Source organism: Dromaius novaehollandiae, chromosome 11, assembly GCF_036370855.1.
Source record: "Dromaius novaehollandiae isolate bDroNov1 chromosome 11, bDroNov1.hap1, whole genome shotgun sequence".
Taxonomy (NCBI): Eukaryota; Metazoa; Chordata; class Aves; order Casuariiformes; family Dromaiidae; genus Dromaius; species Dromaius novaehollandiae.
Window position 1 is genome coordinate 4,425,376 of NC_088108.1, and position 21,971 is coordinate 4,447,346.

At 44.3% G+C, this 21,971-nt stretch overlaps 1 protein-coding gene across 3 annotated transcripts in view; it reads left to right on the forward strand.

Annotated features, from left to right (window-relative positions):
• The window catches only part of LOC112982911 (vascular endothelial growth factor receptor kdr-like), a 147,172-nt gene that overhangs the window by 79,718 nt on the left and 45,483 nt on the right, over nucleotides 1-21,971 (forward strand). For all 3 annotated transcript variants that reach the window (XM_064518089.1, XM_064518091.1, XM_064518090.1), the window contains exons 10-13: nucleotides 1,310-1,460; nucleotides 4,494-4,599; nucleotides 13,835-13,943; nucleotides 21,478-21,771. In XM_064518089.1, the coding sequence (XP_064374159.1) occupies nucleotides 1,310-1,460; nucleotides 4,494-4,599; nucleotides 13,835-13,943; nucleotides 21,478-21,771 (660 nt within the window). The remainder of the gene's footprint in view (nucleotides 1-1,309; nucleotides 1,461-4,493; nucleotides 4,600-13,834; nucleotides 13,944-21,477; nucleotides 21,772-21,971) is intronic.

Genomic DNA, 21,971 nt, shown 5'->3' on the forward strand with positions numbered 1-21,971 from the left:
CACTCAATACTCCTTCTTTCATCTGGTGAAGAAGGGAAGGCTGATATATTTTCAGGCAATGGTGAGGTCAGAAGATCATTCAAACTCTGACCTGGCAACCATGAGAACTGGAAAGTGAGGATCCCACCGAGACATGGGATCAGACTGGTCAATTCTCTCATAAGAGTAGAGGGCTGGAGGGGGAAAAAAACGGAGGGGAGCGAAAGGGCTCAAGATTGATGAGGTGGGCAGTAGCTCATATTTACATATCTGGGCCTCCTTGACAGGAGAAAATATAAGTTAACCTGAAAAATAGAAATCTAATCTGCATTCACTTCCCAACTTGTCAAAAGCCCTCGGCGTAAAGCAGCCGCGCTCGGCTGCGCAGAGGTGTTCCACAGAGGGACCCCGACCAATAAATCTGTGTGATTTCCTGTTATGAGAAGCAGACAAAGTGATATGGCCAGGGATGGGCAGAGCTGTCTGCATAAGGGAAGAGCCTGCGCCTTCACCCCAAACTCAAACCCACCCTCTCCGAGGTTAGGAAAAGTTCAGTTCACTTTGGGGATTTTTTAGCCCTATTTCTCATTTTTGCGTGTTCCCGTGGGAGCTGGAAGTAGATGGGACAAAGCATTTCTTTCCTGCTGGCAGCGAGCAGCACTGAAAGTGTCACACATAAGTTTGTTCTTGTGAGACTTCCAGTCCAAGGGTGTGATCTTGCAACCCCTCCAGATGTGAATAATGCAGCAACATTTTTAACGGTTTCGCTCTTGGGGAGAATTTCTTGGCATTACTCTGCAAGTGTTTTCTCCCCACCGCTTCTTCCCTGCATTCTGCTCCCCTCCATCCAGTGCACGTTACGCAGAAACGGAAAAGGTAAGCAACGTTTCCCACCGAAAAAGACTTTTTTTGCAGAGACCCTTGGGAGAACGTGCACAATGGTAACAATAGTGCAGAGCAGCAGCTGTTTGATAAGATTCCTCTCGGGCGGTGACAGCAGAAGTCGAATGCTATTTTGTTGATAGCACCTACACTAACAGCCTGATCCTGCAGTCCCAAATCAATAGAAGTCCCACTGCATACATTTTCTAGAAGTGCAGAAGGTCCACCACATCTGAAAGCAGTTAGGATGAATGCGATTGTGTTTCAGGGTATTGCTGACACACTGAAACCAGTGCCCATGTTCCTGCGAATGAAGAGTTTCAGCACTGCTGGTAATTGCCCTACAACTTCAGCAACCTCACTGTATCATCACTGCTCGTTTCAAGACCTTTGATGGAAACAATAACACTAGCATGCATATAAGCTCCTTTATTTTCTTTTTCTTTAGAGCGACCCAAAATCTATGAAAAGGAGACTGATTTTGATAAGATTGAGCAGGTGGAATTAAGAAGCAAACACAAAATCCAGTGCACCGTAAGCGGGAATCCTGACCCAAAGATCGAGTGGCAGTGGCAGCCCTGCAGCCTCACGGAGACAGTGTAAGTGGACATTCAGGGAGCTCTCGCCTAAGGGTGGATGTGCTGTGATTTGGTCTGGTAGTTTCATGACAATTTTTCTTTCCAGTGTGTCTTATTTATCGGTATTAAAAATCACGAGCAGTGATTCCCCACCTAAAGATCACAAGGGGGTTGTGAACCCAACAGATACCTAGTTGTCTGTGATCCTTTTTGGAGTTGCAAGCACCTTTTATAATATGAGAATTGGGTCAAACAAGTTTAAAGTGACTGAAGATCAGACATGAATTTTCTTTAACTTGACCAGCAAGGTGCCTCAGACTTACTAAGATTTTTTCTTACACCTCTTGGGTGCAGCCTATGATGTTGACGAAGAAAAAAAGAGAAGTGTGAAAGACCAGCAAAGGGCAGATCGCAGGGAAGAGCACGCTGTTTTTTGTGGAGAGGCGACATAGGTTTTTTCCCCTGTAAGGGCTAGTGTCAGACAAACCTGCTGAAGGCTTATGTTTGTTTAGTTGCCATACTGACTTCATGCCACTTCCTGAGGGCTGTCTTCACTGGTGCACACAGAGCATCTGGCTCCCATCACAGCCTCTGCGCTGCTGGCAGAGGTAACCAAGCCTTCACGCCTTACTGAGAGCCCTTCTTTGCTAAAAGTCTGGAGGCAGCATGAGGCGTGAAGACATGGAAGCAAGTCACTGGGTCTAAATTGTCAGATAGGAACTTGGCAAGTTAAAACATAAGATGCCTCATGTGGTTTGCCTTATACAAACAGACACTTTTGTTGTTCCTGCTGCTATATGCGCAGAGTGGTCTGTGGGGAGAGCTCTTGGCTCAGGCCCGAGTGGGTTTGCTTCCCCGGTAGCCCTGGGGGACATACAGGAGCCGTGTGTAACAACTCTGACAATACTTTAACTCTTCCCTGCAATGAGAAGGCTGGAATCAGGCTTTCCCTCCTTAAAAAAATCAAGGCAGATCTGAGAAGCAGGAGAGAAATTTTGCTGGATTGTTCCTTATTTTCTCACAGTTTCAATGCTTTTCCAAATACTGTGAATGGCAGGCCATGAGACTGAGACGAGCCACAAAGAGAAGCTCCTGCCCCAGGTTCCCTGTGGCAACAGTCACAGCAGCGTTGGGTGATCTTGGCTCAGATCAGGTCTCGGAAGTGACTGCATGTCCTTCCATGAGGGAAGCAGCCCATTACCTGGTTTCGCATTTGGCCAGGAGTCACATTGCTCCTGCAGGAATAAAGCAGCAGAGATTTGCATGCTTAGGTAGGGCTGTTGGCATTGCAGGTCAGCAGGAGGTACACAGGCTGCTGCTTTGAAGGTGCTCAGCAAGAGCAGAATGGAAATACCATACAGAAACAGATTATACATTCTGTAGGAAAGCCACAGGGAGGACCTGAAATCTTTTTCAGACTTTTCTCTCCAGGGAGAGAGCACTGGTCACGAAGGCTGAATTAAGCCAGATTCAAACCAGTGACCTGGTGGCAAAAGACCTCATATAACCCTTGTTCCAGCTCCCTGACTCTCTGATGTTATCAATTTAAATACAATTGCAGAGTGGCGTCTACCTCTTCTGGCCTCCGGGGCAGCCTTATCTTTCTCCAGCAGAAGCTGTAGGAGGATTCCTGTGGGAAATGACACAGACCCCATTTCCTTCTGTTGTCTCACTTCCTTTCTCTCCCTCTCTCTCTCCCCCTTCCTCACTGGTGCACTCTGAATCCCAAAACACTATCATTGTTCCTTAGAGCTGTGATGTGATTTGCTTCCTTTGAGTTTTTTCCCTTCATCCTTAAGAGAGAATTGTGCCTTGCAGGAAGTCGCCTAAGGCATCTTCTAATGAGGCTGTTTTGAGAGCTATACACCCTCCCTTGACCCAGGGTGGTAACCGTGTGTCTTCTGGGGACTTGGCAAAGGCACAGCTGTCTTACGGATTAGTTGTCTGCAGCACTGGCCCTTGGACATCACCTACAGAAATCCATATTCATCTAACCTCCTATAATCCTTACAAGGATAGTGGGCTCCGAGGCGTTGGGACTGGCCATGGGAAGTGCGGTGCCTCTGCGGAGGAAGAGGAGGGAGCACGGACACTTATTCCTGCTGTGCACTGGGATGACCTGTGCAATTGCAGCTAGTTGTGGGGCTGAACTGACTTCACTAACTTGCCGTCATGGACTCACAGTTCGTAATACCCGGCCATCCTGGACTGGAGCTCAACTAGCAATCACAAAATCGTTAAAAAGTTTAAAATTGGAAAGGCTTGCTCGAGCTGCACAGCCAGCAGTGCCCTCAGCCAGCATGCCTGAAGCCTTTGTGCTCCTGAGCACGGGAATGCCTGCGTCTCTGCTCATTTATGCAGAGCTGTAGTTAAAGCAGAGAGAAAAGCCTCTTGCCTTGGATGGTGCAAATATACCTCCCGGCATGACGCGTGCTACATTCACTACTCTTGCCCCTAATTCAAAAATGAAGATTGCTAACTGACAAAGATCTGGTTATCTTTCAATGAGTATGTGATATCAATGGAGCCTTCTGCTAATGTTATCCCAATATTCATTCGTTCTGCTTCCTCAGCCTGCGCTTCATGGAGCCAGACAGTCACAGTCAGCAGCATTCACCTCCCCACGCTGTCTTGAATGACTGACATTTTGAATTTCGAAATGCATTGCAAGTGCTCAAAGCCCTTAAAAGCTATAGGTGCAGTGAGCTGGAGTGTTACTTCTATTAGCCAGATTAAACTCACATGACTTGATTTAGGTGTCCCAGATTTTCTATTTTCAGTCTTTAGAAAGTTTGCGATGTGTCCTTGCTGGTCAAATTGTGATTTTTTGTCCTGTCAAGGTGGGTCCTAAATGAAATGCTTTGAAATGCTGTGAAGGAATATTGCACCTTCAAGGTAACAGTTGCACCAGAAGGTAACAATCTATCAGCAAAAGCTTTTAGGGATTTTTAAGACCTAAAACTGTTGCTTAAGAATGACACCTTTAATAATAGTTCCTTGAGTTATCCACAATGAGTCGGGTTTTGAACACCACCTTTGCTTTTCCACTTCCAGATGCAACCCCCGTGGGCAAAGAATTGTGGTTGAGGAGAACATGTATATTGGCAACCAGATCAGGAGCATTGAAAACATAAGCATGAAGCTTGGGGATAAACGAAAGGTATGTGTCTGATGGAAGCCTGAGCACTGATGTCATGCAATAGCGGTGGGTTTTACGGACGGGACGCTGCGCTCACACAGACAGCTCTCCTCGCCGTTCCCAAGCTGCTGCCGGTTGTTAGCATGCTTTAAATTCCACAGCCCTGGGATCATTTTCAGATCTCCGCTGTTTATAAATGCCGGGATTCTGGCAATGATGTCACTTACCCTGATTAAAGCCCTCCAAAGACTTTTGGGTCAAAAACTTCTCTGTCTCACTCAGTCCTGAGAAAGTGTATGACTGGTTCAGTGCAAGAGGGGTCTTGTGAAGCGCACACAACTGATAAGGACTCTACATTCATCAAATTGCTTAGCACTTAGAGAGCACTCTGCACTGCCCAGAGAGACCCACAAAACCTTGCCTACTCTCCCAGTAGTAGGAGTTAAACAGCTGTGTCATTTAAGAGGGCCTTATTTATCCTTTAAACAGCCAGAGGTAGCTGGCCTGACTTTCAAAGTGTTTTGGGTGCCTGCACTACCTGCCTGTTTTGGCTGGAGCTGGAGATATTTCCTTATCCATTTGGGGTGCCAACAATGTTACCAAGCAGGGGAAGGTGGGAAGACCTTCTTCCTTCAACACTTCCCTGCCTGCTTCCCCGTCCAAACAGACAGCACCAGGAGCAGGCTTCCTGTGTGCACTGCAAAGACCCCAGCCATGAATTATCTGTTAAAAAGCCTCCTGGGTACCTGTGGTGATACTGACTGATACTGTTAACACACGTCCATGCTAATCCTTGAGAAATCGCCGCAGCTGTTCTTCTCTAGATTCAAAGACTTCTGGCTATGCCTTGGAGAAGATGCTGCGGTCTGCCTCAGACAGTTGTTTTACCCCCTTGGACTTACAGAGGTTTGTGGCTCTAAAAGCAGTTCTGCAGTTACACATGTTTCGAGGTGGATGCTGCAGATAGTTGAGTGCCTAAACCAGCAAGGTGCTGAATGCTGCCGTCTGTATCCTGGCATACTTTAAGCACATGGTAAAATTCTTGGGCTACTCACATGCTTAAAGTTAAGCACAAAGCTAAAGTGCTTTTCTGGATCAGGTCCAGACTAAATCAGCATCTGGCAGGATCAGTGCCTTAGCCATCTGCTCTTTCTCATGGAGACTTTCCAGCTCTAAACATAATCTAAAACAGAGCTCTGAAAACATGGAGGTTGGGCTGGGAAGGAGAAAATCACTGTTCACTTCTCATTCCTGAGTCTTCCCCTTGCTGGAAGATATTTATAAATTGGATTCATTTAGATAGCATAGTGTCCCTTAAGCTCTGCCTTTAACCTATTCTCTCAGAATTTTAGATCTTAGGTAAAAAGCAACCACCTACAAAGCTTCAACTGCTTGTAAAAAATGGAGACGAGTGACTTGTACCTACAAAGGTTCTTCCTTTTCTAAGACTTTCTAGTTGCTGCGTGGACTGAAAAGAGTTTTGAGCCTTTCATAACTACTGTTTCTCCCCATATATAGAGTCTGTCTATATATGATCATGTGTCCAAGAGCTTAATTTATGTCTGATGATCAGTTTTAAAGTTACATTAGTCCCCATATGAAAGAGAAGGGTTTCACAGTTGCTGTGAATCAAAAAAGTTTCGGTTTCAGTAGTCTTTGGTTGCTGAATTGTCCCTTAGGCTGGGATAGTGAGACGCTTCTACAACAGAAGAGCATTAAAAACAACTTTTTTTTGTTTTATGCATACGTATGCCCCTCCCATTTCTTATCTCACCAACAACTGGGTGAAATTTTAGTCTGTTAGTGGAGTTAGAGATGGGATTTGGCTGCAGTCTCCGTGAATGTGGTGTTTAGGAGTGCCTTGGAGCTCCTGGATCCAATGGGGCACTCCAGATGCATCCTGCCTCCATGTTGCTGCATGATTAGGAACTTTGCAGCATTCCCCCATCCCTTATTTTCCCTGGAAAGAAGAGCCAGGTGCAGCAATCAGAGGAGGCTCCACTCCCACGGGGGACAGCCCAGCACCTACCCGCAGGTCAGCGTAGGCATCGCCCACGTGCCTGTCTCCTGCCTGCCAAGTGTGGCGGACGGGAGTGCTGGCACGAGGAGGCATTGCTGGGGGAGATGCTCAGTGGAAATGGGGGCCATGGGAAACCTCAGCTAGATTTGTCCGCCTGAAGAGGACTCCTCTCTTTCTCCCAGAGCTTTGCTGCTGCGCGCAGCTCGAGTTCCCCTGTGGCTGCTCTTTGCTCTGCCCTGCCGCAGCCATCTCTGCTCTCTGCCCTTTCTCTAGACTCCAGGCATCCTGAAGTGTCTTTTTTTTAGTCACGTTCAAAACCTCAGCCCACATCCCTTTAAGTGAAGCTTCTATGTATTTCATTATTAAAGTTCCTTAAAACACAAGTTACATAACTGTATAATTTATAGTACATTCATTATTTTCATCTCCTCCTGATCCACTGGTTGAAAACATATTCTGGGGCACTTCCTAATAATTTTTATGCCCTGATTAAGATTTATTCAAATTAATAAAACTAGATTTTTCAAATCTCAGATTTCAGCACTTTGTCTCCCTGCTTACATTAGCAGACAATTCCTCTCCTTCCCCCCTTCTGAAGTTCAAGGCTATCTGTGTTGAGTTAAGTGGAGTCTTTAGATAATAGAATATAATTGAAAAAAGACACTGATGAAATCTCATAGCCTTCAGACTTTTCCTTGTTTTTTATCAGTCGTTATTCCCACCAGAAATGAAATAGACAGGAAACGGCCCAATCCATTCCCACCATGTCCTAGCAAGCAATTCATCTGCATTGACTAGCCAGATGAAATAATAAAGATGTTGGAGTCTGAGCTAGCATGGCTTTTATTGACTGTGTTATGAAGCTGGGATTAGCTAAGATTGGTTATTTTTCCTGTGTGATTTGAGCCTGTCCAATGATAGCTGGAGTCTCAGAGCAGAAGGTGGAATTTACCTAGTCTCAAAGATTTCTTCTGTTTCTCAGTGTCCCTACAGTTCACTCTCAAAGACTTGTAGCAATAAATGTTTCTTCGGTGACATTTAAAAAAAACTTTTTAGAGCTGCTAAGAACACAGGAACAAATCCCCAGAAATTCCCAGATCCAGAATTTTGCTTAAGCAAGCTCACAGAGGCAGTGAGCAAGGATTTTTCCATCAGACCAGTGATGCTGTCTCCCACTGAGATCTTAGGACGTCTGTTTGACAGAAGTGGCATGTAAAATTGAGGTCTCTTCTCAGCTTTGTCATAACGATAATGATTATTCCATTATTATTCCACAGATAGGGAGGTGAATTTCACCCCTTCCTGTCTTCCTAGAGACTGAGACTCATTGCTAAGGAAAAGCATGGGGCTATCATTAACATTATAACGTCATATCATTAACGTTATAAGCTCACAGAAGTCTTGGTCAAATGCTGGTTGAAGCAATTACATTAGGCCAGCCTGATTTTTCTCTGTGGTTTTGAGTCAATACTGAAGTTTTCACTTTGTGATTTAAACTGCTAAGTAGCTACCTCTGAAAACTGCTTTTTAATATGAGGTGAAACACCTCTGACTGCATGAATTGCCTGAATTTCCTCTTCAGGTTGCAAGGAGCTAGGTTGCTATTTTAGTTTCTTCCTCTTAGTAAACTGAACATACTGTCTGAGCTTGGGAGAACAGGTTTTACTAGAAAAGAACAGCAAGATCCATACATAATTCAGTCCTTGGGAATTTCTTTTCATTTCTCTGTTCTCTCTCACATGTGTATATGAGAGAGATGGCCCTGCCACATGGATGATTGGACATGTTTTTGTAATGAAACTCATGAATTTATTTAGCTTCTGAAATTCATAAGCAGTCAAGAAAGCCCACCTGAAAATGCCAGGTTTAAACCTCCTGGAGGATCTAAGGGACTACACACTGTGGTGGGATGGGTTCAGGAAGAAGTACGTGAACAACTCAGCAGGGCTGTTTAAATCTGTCGCCTTGTGTGGGTGCCTGTTTCAGTGAGCTCCCACAAACCTTGGCACGCTGGTCTCTGGCAGGGGAAGGTGAACTGTCATGTGGCTGGTTTTTTGGACAAGGCATTCGCTTTCTGGGAGACAAGCCTAGATGTTTCAGGCACTTCCCAAGCACAGGGACACATGGGCTACACTGTCCTTGGCAAGTCTTCTTGAGAGAGCCTGGCTAGCAGCAAGGACATAAGAAAGAGCCCCTGTCCTTCCTGCCCACTGTAATTTATTTGCTGCAAGCACTGGGTGCGAGGAAGAAGCATGGGGGTGGTCGCTGCTCATGGAGAGCCAACACCTACCTGTCTGCCCTAGGGCCAGTGATCAGTCCACCCACGTGAGAAACGTGCACCAATCCCTCCAGAGGCCCCTCAGACCTCCAGTTTTCTGCAGTTTTCTGCCCCATTCAGCACCTCTCCTAAGGAGGTGATCACACAGTATGACCATCAGCTCTGCTATACTTCTGTGAGGAAGGTAACGATTATCCTCATTTTACAGGGAGAAAAACTGAGGTATAAAAAGTCACTGCCAGAAATGAGAGCAAACCCCAGAAGTTCCCAGTCGACTCAGATTTCTTCTCTTATCCCTTGTCCTCAGTCCATCCTTTAGCATGTTTTAAATGGATGAACTAAGATCATGGATAGGAATTGTCAGGCTATAAAAATAAGTGTTATTCTGTGCCATTCAAATAGATGGATTGGGAGCTAGCTGAATATTTTCTTTGCGGGGTCTCTGGTGAAGTTCCTATTAATTTCATCTCTCTCTAGCCACCTCCACCCTAGCTCTGCCAGAGTTAGACAGCTGAGAAGTTTTCCACCCACTTTTTCTACTCCTCATCCTCGCCCACATGCAGCTAACGAAGTGAAAGAGAGAAGAATTGTTAACTAAAGCAACTGGAGGGAGGGATTAGAAAGGAAAGAGAAAGCAAGGAATAAGATATATTAGTTCGTGCTGGCTCCAGCTTAAGAAAAGGCCTTGCTGCTCTGGCCTTACCATGAGATGTCTTAAAACACTCATGGTATATGGCTGTGGAATGTTATTTGGCTGCTCCTAAAATAGCTTGTTTTATCAGTTAGAAACATTTCAGTGCAAGACATATGGACTTCATTGAACTGTTCCATTATGGGTTTTCCCAGCAGCAATGTCTATTTACTTGCTGTAGCTGTTCTTCAGAGATCGGTTGTTTTCTTTTCTTACTGAATTTTAAACTTAATTTATTCTTTTGTAATAATTATTTATTAGCTAATAATCCCTTCCTCGGGCTGGCAGTACTGGGTGGCCTTTAGGTTAAGCATAGGAAATGGAGCCCTTTACCTCCACCTTCAACACAGGCAATCAGAACTGGTTATCATCCAAAGGGTATTTGGTGTGTGGCATGCAGTGAGCTTGCAGGATCTCAGTCCAGCTCCCACTAGGAAGATGTCTAGACATTGCATGCCAATAATTTGTTATTAATTATCACTGGTTTCAGCACGGTCTGCACAGAAGCAAAGGATTGAAGAGCCACAAAGTTTATGCTGCAACTTGTGGCTGGAGAGCACTGTCAAGGGTTAATGTGCCATTTAGTTGGAACTGCTCTTGACTGCGATATTGGGTGGAAGGTCAAATAAAAAAGTGCAAAATTCCAGGCTGCCAATAGTTCGTGAATAGTAATTTTGCTGAAGTGATACAATGTTTCAAGGTAATTGCAGATTTCGCATAGTATCATTGTTTAGGCTTAGCAGAAAGCATTGCTTTCTGTCTGGGAACAGTTTTCTGAGTAAAATGGAAGAAATACAGCTTTGAAGTCAGCCCTGCTTTGAGTAAGAGGCTGGGCAGGAGACCTACAGAGATCCCGTTCAGTTAAAGTCGTTCTGTGATTGTATGAGTCTAGATGAACTTTGCTATTCTGGCTCAGTTTCCAGGAATAGAAAATGCTATGCCAGTTGGATGCACAAAGCACAGAAAGTAAATTATCCCCTCAGAATATGCTTCAATAATTTTTTTCTGCTCTACAGTAAAGGTCCCCAAATGCTGCAACTATGCCGTTCTACTGAAAGAGAATTCTGATAACAGTTTTCACTTTTAATAAAGGGAAAAGATTCCTATGTTTGGCTGCTTCAATTCATACCATTTTCACATTCAGCCTCTTCTTGCATACTTTTCTTGAAATGTATGCATTGAAATTAAAAGGATGGGATTTAGAAAAACAACTCTCCTTTCCCTACCTGCAGCTATGACCAAGTTCAGACAAATTTCGTGGAGGTAATATTTGTTCAGCTTTGGTTGGCTATATTAACAGGTGTTGAACAGCCACCAAAACATCTGCATCGAGAATACCATGGGGATTTCTTCTTTTTTTACAATCTGGATTAATAGAGGTAATGTTTCAATAGGATCTGCTTGATTGATTTGTCCAGGTATTTTGAAAAGCAGGGGCTGATGCCGCAGCTGGCTGCCTAAACTTTTCCTTTGGGTTCTTTTTGGTGAAAGACAAAACTACATGGTTTTATGGAGGGGAGGAAGATTCGGACAGTGTTGTTAACACCCTTTGGTATATCCTGTGTGTGTTCCAAAGCACCGGTCTACTGAAGACTAAACCAGGATTAGGTTAGTTTGGCAGCTGAGGGCTTTATGTAAGATACTGCAAAGATAATTGGACTCCCAATCTCAGGGATTTACCCAGGGGCACACAGCTAGAGCAAAAGGCTGATGCGTAATGGTTTCAAGGGATTCATCTTATTAAAAGAAAATCACTCCCAGTCCTTTATTTCCATCACTGAAATCACATACATTTCTGCACTGGATGCTGCTGGTTTGAAAGTCACATTTTAGAGGGCTTTGGGAGGACTTCCTGAGACAAGACAGTAAGCTGAGCTCTCTCTAGTGTTCAAGTGTGCATCAAACTGGTATCCAGGTGCGTAACAGTGATTTTAAGCACACGAACAAGAAAATTGCTCCTCTCTTTTCCTCAGTGAAATTTTCTCAAGAAATTGCCCCCAAATCAAGCTCATTTCCTTCTATCCTTTCGACATCTTTTTCACCTTCACATCTAAGCACATTTGAGATTAGCCAGAATGAGGTCCCAGTATAGCCATTTGCTCTTTTTTCCCCCATTAGCATGCCAGACTTTTCTTGAGTTATATAGTTAAGGGTGTCAGTGTGTGCGCGCATGTACCTCTGGGCCACCAAGGGCACATTGAGGCATTACCTTAGTTTTTAGAAGAGTCACAGTGTCACCCCTAACACTCTGGCTATACCCCAAAATGGACGTTTACATTACCCCTCCACCAATTTAACTGGGTCTGCAATAGTGTCCTTAATTTCCCATCTAGAACTGTCACTTAGCAAGATTAATAACTGTTAAAGAGCTGCCCAAATTTATCCCCCTCTGTCGTGGGTGAATCCATTTCAGCATGTACATTTATACTGGCCTTTTCTATTTCTAAAAATAAAATTCTAAGATCTAGTGATCACGGGAAGAAAAATCTTGGTCCTGATGCAGTGATTCGAAAGGAAGTGCCTAAAGCTTAAAGCCGGGGTAGTGCTGTGAACACGGGCTTGTTGGCAGCCAGCGGCGCTGGGCCCACTGCTACGGGAAGAGAAAGAGGAGCAGGAGCAGGCTGCTTCCCGGGGTGATTTTAATCCAAGGTAGAGCTGTTTTCACACCATAAATAAGTATCAGGACTGCCCAGCTCTTTCTCTGGTGGACACCAGAGGGAGCTGGGTTTACTGGTCTCCTATTTTCACCCCTGAATTTGGTTCGTCCCTGTTATTGGCTAATTTCTGTGTGTTGGGCACCCGCGAGTGGTAGGTGCTTTTCCTTTGCCGCTAATCTATTATTCTGCTGAGGTGAAAAGGAAAATGTTCCCCATTAGAATGTAAAATGCACTTGGGATCAAAACCTTTGAAACTCATTTCCCTACAGGATTTAAGGTGCAAAGGCTCAGAAAATCTTAAATAACTCTCTGAAAATACATCCCACACAGCTAGAGACACATTCATGTCGTAGCTTTATGAAGAGAAAAGGAACGTCTTGTGTGAATTTAGTGTAGGATATTAAAAAAAAAAAATCCAGAGATGCTTTCCTGCACATCAAAGCAGTCTGTGGAGATAAGGGCAAAGAGCCAGGGGGTGTTATAAGTTTCGATTCTTAAAGTCCTTAGAAAGGACTGCAAAGAAAGTGATATTTGTTCCAAATGTGAGGGCTCTGAGTTCCTCAGGTGAATGGCTGCAGGGAGAGCAAAGTAATCCTGCACGAACATCTCCGGTTTGGTGGGTCAGACGCTGCTTTCTCACTAGCAGCACAAAGGAAGTACCAGAAATAATTAAAGCCACGACCTGTGGATATTCCTCCCCGAGCTCGTGACATTGCACTGACACGGGCTAGGGCAGTGCCGTCAGGCTGGCTGCTCATTAAAAAGGACCTATATCAAGGTAGGACATTAGGTTGTTTAAGGAAAACAAGTCGTTAAGGACACGTTTGAATTTAGCCCCCATCAGTAGCTGAACTGCTCCCTTCTTCTGTGTGGTGGAGCTCAGGACAAGGGTGCCTTCTTCTCCCGCAGGTCATGAACCTCCCTTTCTTTCTGCATTTGCAAAGCATCACACACGCAGACAGCTTTTGGGTTGCCTTCTGCATTGCACAACTTCTGGTGAGGCTCAGAGAAAGGGTTATTGAATCAAGGGTCTCCCAGGGACAGTGTGTAAGAGTAATCTGAGGTCCAAAGGGGCCACATCCCTCCCTTCTCTGGGGACAGATCACTGCAAAGCAAATCCCTGAAATATTCCTTATATCACATCCACCAGAATGACCTGTTCCCCATGCAAATGTGGCTGTCCTGTCACCTATGAAAAACATTTATATCAGAAATGAAAATTTGTGGATGTGGGGCTAGTGTCCTGGATGCCTTTCCAGTGCCCCGGATGAATCTTTGGGGTCCTTCACTTTGGCTCTTTGCTGATGTTGTCACATTTAGACTGCGGCAGTGTGGCAAAGGGGAGCCTTCTTTTTCACCAGCGGAGAGAGGAAAAAAAGAAGAAGGGGAGGGTTTTAGGAATAAGGAAGGAAGAGAATTATCTGAGCTGAGGTGATGTGAGCAGAGACCAAAAAACTGGTAGAAGCACTCGTCTGTGAACTTCACCCACTACTAGAAGCTCCTTGGCAGTTTTCCTGCCATAAAATATATATTTATCCACTACTCTCAAGCCTCTCTGCTAAGCCTACACTATATTCAAAGCCTTTCTATTTTGTCTCTTCGCTTGGCAGATTGTGAGCACGCTAACTATGGAAAACAGCAGTGCGTCAGGAATCTATTACTGCGTGGCTTCAAACAAGATTGACACAGAAGAGAGGAGCATTGAGTTCTACGTTTCAGGTAAACAACATGAGAGACACTACACAACGTCTAGTTGCTGATAATGATGATCCGATTTACCTTAAAGTTTCATACGGCTGGTGAGTACCCGTTAAAACCTCTGGGGATCCCAGGATGCTGTGTGTGCAGGGAACTCCAAATCAGACAGAGTCTGGGCTCTTCACCACACGCGAGGCTGGGTCCTGTGTCCATGCACAACTGAGTCTGGCATGTCCAGCATCAGACCTGATGCCTATTTTGCCCTTTTCAGACTGCAGATGCAGGCCCTGAGCCTAGCTGCCTGTGTCTTAAAGCAACACTTGTGACATTTGAGCACTGTCCTCATGAAACCTCTAGCAAAAGCTAAGTCCTTTGTAATTTTCCAAAGACCTCAAGCTCCTCCCTGACTCAGGACAATGGTGGACTTCTGGTTAAGCCAGTGGACATAGGGAAGGTGAGCAAGGACAATATTCAGACCTAATCCAGGGCTGCTGATATCACCAGGAGTTGTTGTGACATTGGATCTCTGCCTGAGCCATTAGCCTTTCCAGTGCCCTTTAGGGAGGGAGGAGGTGGACATGCTATTTCTCCAAAGAACACAAATCCAAACAAATATCTGCTTAACCTTTTAACACAGAAATTCCTTAGTAGTGAGATCAGGACCTATATGCTGCTTTTAGGAGAGATGGGAGTTTAAAAAAGGAGAAGTCCAGGGACAGCCTTGTTCAAATGTTTAACTAGACTAAACTGAATCACTTCTGTGCTCACTTTCTGGATGAGTGGATGTTGGCTGGTAGAATTTGCATCAAAATAACACTTTTCAGAACAAAGAGTGCAGAAGTGTCCTGGAAGGTAAATGTCCAATTCTCACCACGTAGCTTCTTCCCCACAAAACAGGCACTGAGGGCGAAGCTCACTATTGACAGTGCTGTGCCCTCCCCTGACTCTCTTGCATCCTGTGTTGTTTGACTCCGTTGCTCTAAAGCATTTTGGCACATTTCAAATCGAGCTAAGCAAAAATGTGCTCACTAAAGCTTGTTGCCATTCTTATTACACAGAAGTGCTAATAGGAGAAATGTCATCCAATGATAACGAAGCTGGTGCCATATGGAGGAAAGATTTCACCTCCAATTACAGCTTCTTTGCACTACTGCAATGCCATATGGAGACAGAAGAGGTTTTTAAGCCTCCAGAAGATTTTCTCCCAATCCTAACTCAGCTTATCTAGGATAAAGCCCGTCATGGTGCTCTTCTGAGGGATACAGCACAGACATAAGAGGTCCCCAGGATGACCAAGGCAGGCTGAAGATCAGCTATTAATTTTACACTTCACCACTTCCAAGTGAGTCTTCGCAAGGGCTTGTTTCTGCTTTGAACTCTGCCAGATACTGTGTTTGGATGGGTTTCCCAAAGCAGTGTGTTCCCAAGCTATTCACAGTACTTTGTAATACTTAGAGACTAAAACCAACGTTGCGGCAACTAACTGGCAGCTAGAATAAGGTCTGTGTCAAAGGGTTAGGACAATCTACGCACCTTTCAGAACTACGTTTTCATCCTATGACTTTTAGAGAAAGATTGTTTTATGGAAAAATACTTCTCAGTGGAAATGGCATAACTTATGTAGGGTTCCCCCCCCCCACTGAACTAATATCTCAGATTTTTTATTTTAAGACCAACCTGGTAATGTTTTCGGACCCAGATGTTTTAATTATGCCTTTTTAATTATAAAAAAATTGAATCACTGGAGAAAATTACTGACAGTGGTTATGGCAGAAATGTTCCTTTTCCATCTCAAGCAGACCAGAAGGTGAACTGGGCTTGGCAAGACAAGATACATTCTTGCCCTGGAAGAGAAGAGTGTGGGACTGTGCCATGCTGGGGAAAAGTAGATGCTGAATGAGTAGGACTGACTTTTATAAATGGTGTGTTTAAAAATAGTGATGTTTATGGATTATGAAAAAATGAAATCTTTTCTAAATGTGGAATCCCAGTCCTAAAATGGGTCATGTTGCAGTGGTAAAAAAAGCAAGCACCACAGTGATCTCCTCCTTCGCTTCTTTATGTGATGGTCTCTGCTGAGTAATACATGTTACTCCAACAAGTGGCCTGTCTGCCAAAAGAGCTGCTGCTGAAGGTCTGCCTCGCAGAAGGAAAAACTGCACTGTCTTCTAGCGGTGGCACTTGGGGCATGCAAGTGACTGCCAGGTTACTCTCACCAGGAGTTGCCATCTACTGTCAGTGCTGGAGGAACATTTTGGGACAGTTTGTCAGATACCAAATGGGGGAGTCCAGAAGCATAAGGCCGTAAGCAAGCCGTGTGGGCCAGATTTGCCAAGATAGGAAAAGGTGTGTTGCACATGAATAGAGGTAATGTGTGCTGGGCAGAGGTGATAGACTATCCTGTAACAGCACGCTGTCAGAGATCCTGCCTCAAAATTCAAGTTTGTAGTCTTTCTGATATAGCCACTGCTACAAAGCTGACAGTTTGGGAACTTCTTGGTGAGTAGTAGGTGAGAAGAAAACCATTTTATGACTGCCAGGCTGATTAATTTTATGTGCACTGAATGTGGAAGCTGACAGCAAAGGCTGAGTTAAGGTTTGAGAGCACACAAGCAATGTGTGGGCCTTTAGGACCACATCTAGCAAATGTTCCTGGCACTCCACAGTCAGCTACACTCTGTTTTCTGCAAATCAGCTACTGCTTGTGGGACTCCACAGTTAATCCAGCAATTTGCTGACTTGGAAATCTTGATCTCCAATTATCTCCTACTGACCAACAATGTGATGGGCCTTGAGTCACTTTCAAATTTTTTTGGCAGGCTTGAGGTTATTTAACCTCCGTGTCCCTGCTAAGAAATCTTGAGGTGCTACAGAGGCAAAGCTCCCTTCTTCCCCTAAAAGCCTGCCCCACTAGGTTGGGGTTAAAATGTTTTGGTAGGGGAAACTTGAGCAGGTGCTGTCCAGGCTGCACCTGCTCTGTGCGGAAACATCTCTCTTCAGTCTGGTGTTTTCATCACCACCACATTCATTTCAGAAAAATATATTTATCCCAATGGAATAATGACAACAGCCATTTTGTTCTTCCATTGCAGAGCCCCCTCATAAACTCCCACAGACACTAGAAATAGCACTGATATCTATTTTTAAAGCATTTCTTTGCCAGCAGAATGCATTTCACTGAAAGGTCACCAGGGTTTGGAGATCACTCTGAAACCAAACCATATAAGGGCTCCAATGAGATGAGAAATCTTATCATTAAGTGACAGAGCTAAAGCCTCTCTAAGCTCCTTCTGCAGATGTCCTGACTGTCAATGGCCCACTGAAGCTCTCCTAAAGCTGCTCAAGGCAGCAGAAACTCCCCTACTAATGCAGTAGAGGTGTTATCCCTACTGCCCTGGCCTAAGTCTTATTCCAGTATTTCTATTCTGTCTGTGTAAATCCCTTTTACAGTTTCTTATTGAAATAGAAGCCATCTCCCAGATATCCTGCCTACTGCAGCTTTGACACCAATGTTCCCATTTAACTCAGACTACTATTTTATCACGGGCAGGAGCAACGTGGGCGACGTGTCAGATGCTCAGAACTGCCTCATGTCATTGCCCACCACCAGTTATGCCCACAGAGCGCTCAAGGCAGCCCACAACCTTTCTAGTGCAACGAAAAGCTGAGCTGGTATCTCCTGGCGGTAGTTTCTGCCACGAACAAGGATTATTTACCTTCTAATCTCTGGTCTGCACCTTGTGATGGGCAACTGTACGCTACTACTCTAGGTCCACAGTAAATCAAATTCTAGCACTATGTGATTGTACTCCATACAACAAAACAGGGTCCCACCCATTCGAAGCCCCTGAAAGTTCCTGGAATACAAATGAATTATGATAAGAATAACAAATAATAACAAAAGCCCTGTTTCAACTCTTATCTGACTGCAAAAACAACTCAGAAAAATGGAGCTAAAGATTTCTACCAGAAAGAAAATATTGTATTTCAGATGCCAGATAAGGATCCGCTATCCGATAGTGGAACAATGTATGAACTGGGCTTTTCTACAACTGCTTGCCACTCTCAATTTGTTTATTCCTGACATGTTTACAGGATTTATGAAAAGCTCTGTGCTGTTTCAGATTGTAGGGCTCACCCTGTCTTCTTCTCACTCTCTCTTTTTCATACATGCATACGCCTGATGGGAGACCCCCCCCCCCCCACCCTGACAGGCACTGCCATGGAATTTGGGAAAGAGCAGAAGTTTTGAATTATACAGATTATTGTGCAAAGCACAGGAAATTAAAACCAATTAATTCCTTGTAAATACAAATGGAACCAGACTTTCTTTTGATTTATGCTGACTTTTTACCTTCCCCCAATGGCTCATTTCCCTATTTTGCCATGGAATCCCGCACAGTCTAGAGTGAAATTCACTGCTACTACACAGTAATACAATACGAAAGACAAATGTTTGGTAACTGCTGATAAAAGAGAAAAGGCCCCACGGTGCATTCTTTTAGCCGACTTATTAGGAGTCTTATAAAACACTGTATCTGTTCAGAGAGAGGAAGTTAATCACTGCTCAGGTTCAAGATTGTGTAAGCAAAGTAGTCTAAGAGATGAACTGACTTATAATGCGCTCTCAAAGCTGCACTTACTCCCCAGACAATCCAGGTAGGAGGAAGAAAGAGAAAGGAGAGCAAGAGAGACTGATGGTTTTTTTCTCTCTTTCCTTCCACTGTAATGAAAATCAATGAATATTCTATTGGAGCAGAAGGAGCTTCTTGAAAGGCTAACAAGATGGAAGAGAATAGCACAAGTCCCAGCTAAAAATATTCAAAATCCTAAATAAAAAATGCCTCTAGAAGGAATGATAAGAAAAACAAGCCGGTCCTCTGCTCTCAGAATGTTAAGTTGGTAGAAAAAACCCTGCACACGTGAAGTCCAGCAGCAAGGCTGAAACACCAAGCAACCTTCATATTTCAGCTTGCAAATTAACACATAAAATTCATTGAGAACGTACAGGAAAATGTCAGAGATTGCTGGGTGCTCCAGCCCATGCTGTCACAGCCAGCAACAGGCAGTGCTTTATACAGGAGCCTTATTCAAGAGCTGCAGTATTTCCCCCACAGCCATTTGGGGAAACTCACCCTGCCAAACAAATGGGGCTGCAAGTTGTAAGAATAAGTTGTCCCGAAGAAACAGCTTCCTGAGAGGCAGAAGCAAGGGCAAACCAGTACAGCCAAGCTTCAGCTTGCCTTGCATGTCTTGCAGAGCTTGCAGTGTTTTACTCTGGGTAACATGACCAAGCTCCAACCTCACCACTTCATCTAGATTCCCTCCACACTTTGACTGAGACCCAGCAATTCAGATCCCAGGGTAATTCAGGCTGGAAGGGACCTCAGGGGTCTCCTGCTCCAAGCAGGGTCAGCTACAAGCTGAGGGCAGATTACCCTGGGATTTCTGTATTCTGGTCTTGAAAACCTCCAAGGATGGAAATTGCCCATCCCAGGCTGCTGAGCTTACTTACGGACTGAGCCTGACCATCTAACTGGGTACCATGTCTCTTGCAGGAACTACTAGGAAATACTTAGAAAAAGATATAAGAAATGGGCAAGTAAAGAGGGCACTTTTCCCCTATTTCTCTTCCGAGCTTCTAGCAGATGGCACACAGGGCCTTCCAGAGATCAGGGGGAGGTTACTCTTCAGTCATGTTTGGCTGGGCTGTATTCTGGACTTCATTTAAACATTTCAAAGGATTCAAGAGAGCTGCTGCCTGTGCCACATACTGTAGTATTCACTGGACCTTAATTCCCCCTGTCTAGAGAAGTTCTGTTGCCTTCAGACTTTCCCCCCTTCTTGAAAAGCATCATCTTGACATGCTGGAACCACAGGACAGCAGACCTGAGGAACGCGAGTATTACCCAAGTCAGTCGGCGCGTGCAGCTAGCAGTAAGTGAGAAAGCAAGCAACTGAGGCTAACAGAATGCTGCATAAACTAAAAACTCCAAGAAAAAGGGAAGAAGAGAAAAATAATTTCCACAGCAGTGGCCTGAGGGGTCTCTTCTCTTTTTGGATCTTTTGTAAAACATTTCTGGTGCCAGTCTTTAAAAACCATGAAGCAAAGCTTATTGGTTCTATTCCAGATGAACTGTGAAGGAGAAAGACTTTTAATCATATTGGAAAGCTCCTCCAGGGCTCTGTATTATATATAATATATAGTGTATTATAAGGCAGATTGGTTATTTCAACAGCCTCACTATTAATCCTCAACTATAGCTTCCACAGTACTTTTTGCAAGAGTTTGCAGTGTAAGCCCTTGGCCAAATTCCAGCTCCCATGTGGAATTTGTCAGACTGCAAGTGCAACGCGTTCTTGCTCCTCTTTAACGTCTGTCCTTCCCAAAGTACCATCCACTTCATCATAGTTTGAGAAAGCATCTTATTAATAGCTTGGTATCGAAGCAACAACCTGTCAGATTTATTGCAAATACCCCTCATATTCGGAAGGTGATCCAGAACTAGTCTTCCCAGAGTGTCCCATCCAGGTACTATGCCTGCGTCTTAGGTAAGATTTATCATGGAGTCTTCCTAGCTCTCCATTTCAGCTGCTTCAAAATCACGTCCTAACAGACAGAGGAGGAAGAATCGCAAGGTCACTCTGGCTATCAATGCACTTTCAGTCAAGTCTGCTGGGTGGACAGATCATTGAGACTAACAGAATAAAAATAGGAAAAGAGTATGTTTCGGGCAGAATGTAATTGTAGGTCTCTGACAGCTAATGCAATAGTGATAGGAACATGTCTGTTGGCCGGTTTCTGGGATTCTTACTCAGAAATATTTTTGCTTTTCTTCAAAGGGATTCAGTCTGGCACTTCAGGAAAACTGATTTTTTTCTGGAGTGAAAAGTTACTAAAAATATAGCAAGGAACTGCTGATTCTTTTGTGGATAGATTGGACCTACGCCTCCAATTATTTCTCTATTAAATATGAAGGCCTCAAGGATTTATACATCACCAGATCAGTTAATCCATTCAGTGAGCAAGTATATACCAACGAGGAACATCTGATGAAAACAAATATTGGCATAGCTGAAATAAGAAAGTATTGGGAAATTGCTCAGCAGTACAGAAAGACAGTGTTACTTCTGAGAAACGTGACTAGGTTTCTTTATTCTTACATAATTATACTTTTAAGCACTGATTGCAGATAGAGAGAAAACATCTCATGAACACACATTTGTCTGCTTGTATAGCAGTCTCTCTTGATTAAACTCTCTTAGTCCGTTAACTAATTCTATATATAAACTTTCAATTAATTACTTGAAAATATAATGATTAGAATACTCAGGGCCAAATTACCCCACGTCTGTACTGTGACGTGAAAGATACAGTCAGACACCTAACTCACTAGCACAAGTGCCTGTTTGCACATGCAAATGCAGCTCTCATTTAAATTTGGCTCACCCCATCGCGACCGCTCTTTGAAACTTGACCGTCAAGTTGAAAACGGGCAGCCAAAGACATTCTCAGATGTGCCTTAATGGTAAACATATTTTCTCTTCCTCCTAGATGTGCCCTTTGGTCTGCAGACAGACCCCAAGATTACGACTATTGTGGGCAATGATGTTCGGCTGACCTGCAGGGCCTCCAAGTACATCTACAGCAACCTGGCCTGGCACTACCCCTCCTCAGAGGTGGCTCTCAGGGACTCAGTGATCAAGAAAATTGACAACTATTCCATTTCTTTGACTTTGGTCATTAATAACGTCACAAAGGACTACAGCGGCCTCTACAAGTGCAGAGCGCAAAACCAGCACAATACCACCGACACGCTCGAGCAGCACACTCAGCTCCTCGTCAAAGGTAGGTCCTGCCAGGAGAAAACGAGAGACACACTGTGAGCAGAAGTGCTGTGCAGCTGCTGTTCCCTTTGATGCTTTTGGGGGCAGAAGGTGCTCAGCATTTCTCAGGAACAGCCCTAATATATAATTTATGCTCTGTGTTTGGGGTTTTTTTTCGCATTGCGGAGGGAGAATTGACACCTAGTCATAGGATTACTCATC